The following is a 6,225-nucleotide window of genomic DNA, read 5'->3' on the forward strand; positions in this document are numbered from 1 at the left end:
GAGGTGTACATTCACACAGCGATGTGTGTTCACAGAGGTGTACATTCACACAGCGATGTGTGTTCACAGAGCTGTGATTCTGTGCCCTGCAGAATCCAGTGCTGATTGCTGATTGCTGCATTAGCATTGTTTATCTGAATAATTTGTGAGTTTCTGCAGACTTGGTTCAGTTTAACCCAGGAGTTTGTGTGAGTGAGTTACCTGTTAGCAGGAGGTGTTTGTGTGTGTTACCTGTTAGCAGGAGGTGTTTGTGAGAGTTACCTGTTAGCAGGAGGTGTTTGTGTGAGTTACCTGTTAGCAGGAGGTGTTTGTGAGAGTTACCTGTTAGCAGGAGGTGTTTGTGAGAGTTACCTGCTGGTTTTTAATGGTGTCGCTAGTGTTGGATGGTGGTAGAGCCTCATTGTCTAAACTGCTGATAGCTGTTTGTTCATCACTTGCCAGTGTCGTCTCTCGAATTAAAGGGTCAAACATCTGCTGGAAAAATCACCTGATGCTCTGCATTCAGTTTCTGTTCTCTGCTTTAGCTTGTTCTTTTCAGCACAGGATGAAAAACACAGTTTCTGTTCTCTGCTTTGGCTTGTTCTTTTCAGCACAGGATGAAAAACACTTGAGGCCTGTTTTGAGAGAGTAATTTTGCTTCTTTTGTCTGGAGTGCATCCTTTCATTCCCAGCATGCTCCTGCAGTGCCACCTTCACATCCCCTCTCACACGTCTGATTGGCTGAAATATGAGTGTAAAATAATAGTGGTTAAAATGGATCATGGCAGGAAGAAATGAAAGATGAGTCTGTGTGTGTGTGTGGTCTTACCTGTCTGTCTGTCCTTACCTGTCCTTTTCCCCATCATTTTCTGTCCTTCTATCCTTTTACCTGTCCTTACCTATCCTTCTGTCCTTACCTGTCCTGTCCATACCTGTCCTTACCTGTCCTTTTCTGTCTCATTGTTCTAGGAATGTCGGGAAATTACCTGCTCACTAACCCCCTCCTCCGAGCGCACGGCACTAACCCCTATAACACCTTACTGGCTGAGACCACCGCCCCCCTCTTTAACTCAGGTGTGCCTTCTACCTGTTCTGCACCTACACACCTGTTCACTAACACATTACTGTCAATACAGGTGTGCCCTCTACCTGTTCTGCACCTACACACCTGTTCACTAACACATTACTGTCAATACAGGTGTGCCCTCTACCTGTTATACACCTACACACCTGTTCACTAACGCCTTATTGTAAATATAGCGTCACACAAGCAGAAAGTAGTGTAATACCACTTGCTCTTTTACTTGTCAGAGAGTTAGAACACCGGTATAAACATTCATTGATTTTCATGGTTAAGTCTTTGCATTGATCTGATTGGCTGGTTCTGTGCAGGCAGGCACTCTCACTCTCTCTCCTGTAACTCCTCCTCTGTTCTCTAAAGAGCTTTGCCAAGCTTTGGGTATAGAGATGCTAAATATTCTGTCTTCAGCAAATAGCTTCTTCAACATTTTAATCCCATTTATTTGCTAATGGGAAAGAGCTTGCCTTTATTTTGCTGCTAAAATATGATAATTCTTACGGGAAAATCCAGCTCAGGGAGACTCCTCTGTTCTGGAGTACAAATGAAATGTGTCCCCAGTGAATAAGTGCTTTTAATATTAGCATGAATGTTCTGAGGTCTGTGCCTGTGCATGCTGGGAGATGTAGTTCTCCTAAATCGTACAGATCACTCTAAAGCTTGTTTAAACTCCTCCTTTCCGTTATTATTCAGCACAATTTTCATCATTTGCAAAATTATTTGAATTTGTAAAACAAAAGTAATGTTGTAATTGAACCTTGGATTTTCCTTTTATTTTCCTTTGCTCTTATGCTTCCATCTAGGGATGTACAAAGAGACGAGTATGCAAGTGAATATTTACTCATCCAATGTGGTTTATTTATTGGTTTTATTTTGGCATGATTTTAAAGACCTAAAAACAGCCCTGATCAGTGGTTGCTGTGGGCGTGTGGTGCACAGATTAGGGCTAAGTGGAAGCATGTTTAAAAACAACAGACAAATCACCAGAGGTAGAAGGAGGGAAAGAGAGAGGGAGAGGGAGGGAGAGAGAGAAGATAAGAAGGAGAAAAGAGGGAGAGAGAAGTTGTGAGAGACGAGGAGAGAGGGAAAGGAAGAGAGAGAGAGAGAGAGTGGGAAGTAGAAAAGAGGGAGAGAGAGGTTGTGGGAGAGGAGGAGACGGAGAGAGAGAGGGTGGGAACTAGAAAAGAGGGAGAGAGAGGTTATGAGAGGGAGGAGATTGAGATTTTCACAGCAGATTCTAACACTAAGTCCAACACTAAACTCCCACAGTGAAGGCAAACCCTCAGAATAACGTGGGTAATGACTCTGTTCACCTACAGCTCTCCCACAATGCACCACTCAATTCATGCTGTACCGTCAGCTATAGACAGTGTCATTGAGGAGCACACAGAGAAGGGTGGAGGCTTTGCCCTTGCTCCCACTATGCACCACTCTCTGTGAATTCCCATAACGCAACACTCCCTGAGCTCACCCATGATGCACCACTCTCAGCACTCCTATAATAAAACACTCTCTGAGCACTCCCATAATGCAACACTCTCTGAGCTTACACATGATACACCACTCTCAGCTCTCCCACAATGCACCACTCTCAGCTCTCCCATAATGCACCTCTCTGGCACCTCACAGACACAGTTTCCCACAGAAGGAGTCAGAGAAACGGGAGAGTCAGTGCTGAATGTCTGCGGGAGGGCCTGGCTGTTTTTGATTTGATTATGATTTGCTTGTGCTGCTTCCCCTCAGTGATTATTATTCATCTGCTTTACTTTCTTCTGCTCATGTGGCTTTCATAGACCAGGTAGCCGGCTCACATGCTGTCAGATGTCCAACGTGAGTCATTCCACTGCTGCACGTGTGTGTGTGTGAGATGTGTGAGAGTGTGTGTGTGAGTGAGTGAGATGTGAGTTTGTGTGTGAGAGTGAGGTGTGAGTGTGAGAGTGTGAGATCATGTGTGTGGTGTGTGTGTGTGTGAGTGTGTAAGGTGTGTGTGAGGTCTGTGTGTGGTGTGCAGGGAGCAGGTTGTCTGTCTCCAGGGATCTCTGTGTGCTGCACATCTGTACCTTTATTTCTCTCTGTGGGCGTGATGTTTATTTTTATGTCTGTTGTTAATGTTGTTCAGGACGAAAGCGTGAAGTGTGTCTCTCAATCTGCAGCGAGGCGGATCTGAAATGTCCTCTCTTGAGCCAGAGGCTTCAATTTCAGGCATAGAACAACAAAAAAGCTTCTGCACGATTCGGTGAATTTTAACGTCTGGACATTAATTCTTATCGGTAGTCCTCAGTAATTTCCCCTAAGTTAGGGATCTGGGGAAAATCACTTTCCTCTAATGAAAGCGCTCCGTGCTGATTACATTTACATTACATTTATTTAGCCGACGCTTTTATCCAAAGCGACGTACAAAAGTGCATGTCATGGTCATTGGACAACTACAAACAGGTTCAATAAGGTACAAGATATAGGTACTGATGTTTATTTGTGTCGATCTTTAGTGTGAGCCTGGGGGAGTCCTGAACAGTATTACGGTGTCTGTGTTTGGTGTTCGGTGTGCTTGTGCAGGCGGGCTTGCTCTCTGCAGTGGTGAACACCACGTCCTCTGTGTTGCACTTGCAGGACATTCCCTCAGCAATGCCCACGCCAGCAGTTTGATGGACACCCTCCCTCTCAATGGTAACTTCAGCAGCAGCTACTCCCTGGGCAAGGGCGGCCTGGTGGAGGGCGCCCCCTGTGGGCTCCCCTTGGACGACGCCGCCTTTGAGAAGATGATCATCTCCGAGCTTGTGCAGAACAACCTCCGCACCAGCAGGGGGAGCCAGAGCGGCGAGCGCGGTGTGGGCGTGACAGTCGCCGGGAGCGACGCCCCATCGCTGGTGCTCGGCGACCCCCCGGGGGCGGGGCTCGAGGCGCCACTGCTGCCCCAGAGGACTCACTCGCTCCTGTACCCCCCCCGCGGCCCCCCCGCCGCCCCCGCGTCCGAGGGGCGGGGCGCGTACCTGGCTTCACCCCCACACCGTTCCGATCAAGAGGCTCCGCCCACAAACAGAGACTCCCTGTACACCAGCCTCCCGAACCTGACGGACACACCCGAGGCGGACGGGGGGTGGGGGGGGGGGGAGGACGGCGAGGGGCGGAGGGAGGAGGGCGGCGAGGGGCGGGGCCAGCACAGCCTGCCTGAGGACGTTTACTACACGGGCACCCCCGAACTGGGCCACGCCCCGCCCATCCAGCCCTATTACCTCATCAAAGAGGACCCCGCCCCCGAGGAGGAGGCTGCCAGTGACGGACAGATGCAGCTGGTCACTAGCTTATGAGCCCCGCCCCCAACTCAGTTCAGCCCCTCCCCCACCAAACCAAACTCCGCCTTCCTGGAACACCTACGCTGGGTTTTTCAGACCCCTAGTAGTTTTTGGAATCACAGCATTTTTTATATTTTTCGTTTCGTTTTTGTCGTTGATGTTGTGAGATTTGAGATTGGCCAGGGATCCCGTTCGGTTCGGTTCAGTTTGGGCTTGTACCCCTCACAGCGGCGTCAATGGATGTCGGACCCGTTTTGTTCCCACCTTCTCCAGAAGCGAGCATGCCAGACGGGCCTGTCGCAGCAACCAGGACGGTTTGAGTGGGACGGTGAGGTTTGAGTGGGACGGTGAGGTTTGAGTGGGACGGTGAGGTTTGAGTGGGATGGTGAGGTTTGAGTGGGACGGTGAGGTTTGCGTGGGGCGGTGAGGTTTGAGTGGGACGGTGAGGTTTGAGTGGGACGGTGAGGTTTGAGGGGGACTGTGAGGTTTGAGTGGGACGGTGAGGTTTGAGTGGGACGGTGAGATTTGAGTGGGACGGTGAGGTTTGAGTGGGACGGTGAGATTTGAGTGGGACGGTAAGGTGAGGTTTGAGTGGGACGGTGAGGTTTGCGTGGGACGGTGAGGTTTGAGGGGGACTGTGAGGTTAGGAACGCCTGACCCCCGGACGGTTTGAGGGGGACTGCATTACACCTTTCTGAAGGGACGCAGCCCAAGGTCTGATTTATCTCTCCTTTATGTAAATTCTAATTGAATGTCATTTATAAATGAGACATTTTAATTATACGTTTTAAAGTTTCTGAGAATGGACTGATCGTGTAAAGGTTGCACATGTTATAAAAATGTTTTTTTTTTTCCTTTTAAATTCCACTCATTGTAAAAAAAAAAAAAAAAATTACTTTTTTTTTTCATTTTAATGCTGTACTGAAGGGCAGGTCTGGTGCGCTATAATATGGCTTCCTTCACCGAAACGCCACGCCCCTCGGCACTGAGGCTGTGGACCCTCCCATTTCAGGCTGTAACGCCATGTCTTTGCACAAATTTGATGTGAGTTAAATAATTTATTTTACTGTAAGATACTTGACAGGAAGTGTTCAAATAACTGACAGGAAGTGAAGTAACCTCCACTCTTTTTTTCTCTTAAAGGGATAGGGGTGTGCAGCTCTCGTTTCTGTACAGATCTCTATGTGTGTTCCAGCACTCCAGTCTTTCTCTTGCTTCTTTTGCCTATTTTGTTATTTTGTGAAAGGAAAGAGGAACTCATGACTAGGAATCTGTGTAAAGTCTTACACTTGTTTAACGGTAAATAAACGTGAGGTCCTTTTTTTCCAGAATGCTCGCGAGTCGTCTCTTTCCTTGACGTTTCCCTGAGTGAACACACACGGGTGCGCGGATGCTGCCGCTGGTTCTTCGGTGTCCTTCCCTCTGGCGCGGGGCCAGGTTCAGCCGCGCGTCTCTCCCTTTCCTCCAGCTGATGTGAAGTTGTGTGAAACTTCGAAGACGGGGAGCGTAGACGCCGGCGTCAGCTGCAGTGTTTACACATCTCCTGTCTGAGCTTTGGCTCTCCGCTCGTCTCTTAGCAACACGCGTGGCGGCCTGGCGCTGTGTGTGCCGGCACGGGGACGAGCTGCCGTAGTTTGGGATGAGTTACTCTGACTGCGCCGTAGTTTGGGATGAGTTACTCTGACTGTGCCGTAGTTTGGGATGAGTTACTCTGACTGTGCCGTAGTTTGGGATGAGTTACTCTGACTGCACCGTAGTTTGGGATGAGTTACTCTGACTGTGCCGTAGTTTGGGATGAGTTACTCTGACTGTGCCGTAGTTTGGGATGAGTTACTCTGACTGCACCGTAGTTTGGGATGAGTTACTCTGACTGTG

At 48.8% G+C, this 6,225-nt stretch overlaps 1 protein-coding gene across 24 annotated transcripts in view; it reads left to right on the top strand.

Annotated features, from left to right (window-relative positions):
• Positions 1-5,681, top strand: part of LOC118228843 (adhesion G protein-coupled receptor L2-like) — a 69,969-nt gene extending 64,288 nt beyond the window's left edge. For 4 of the 24 annotated variants that reach the window (XM_035420328.1, XM_035420332.1, XM_035420329.1 and 1 more), the window contains 3 exons: positions 949-1,053; positions 1,861-1,878; positions 3,668-5,681. In XM_035420328.1, coding sequence (XP_035276219.1) covers positions 949-1,053; positions 1,861-1,878; positions 3,668-4,365 — 821 coding nt within the window. In that variant the 3' untranslated portion in view covers positions 4,366-5,681. Of the gene's footprint in view, positions 1-948; positions 1,054-1,860; positions 1,887-2,850; positions 2,888-3,667 lie in introns of all 24 variants that reach the window. The other 20 variants (XM_035420336.1, XM_035420338.1, XM_035420337.1 and 17 more) reach the window with 15 other exon arrangements.
• Positions 5,682-6,225: the final 544 nt, after the last annotated feature.

This window comes from Anguilla anguilla, chromosome 6 (assembly GCF_013347855.1).
Source record: "Anguilla anguilla isolate fAngAng1 chromosome 6, fAngAng1.pri, whole genome shotgun sequence".
NCBI lineage: Eukaryota > Metazoa > Chordata > Actinopteri > Anguilliformes > Anguillidae > Anguilla > Anguilla anguilla.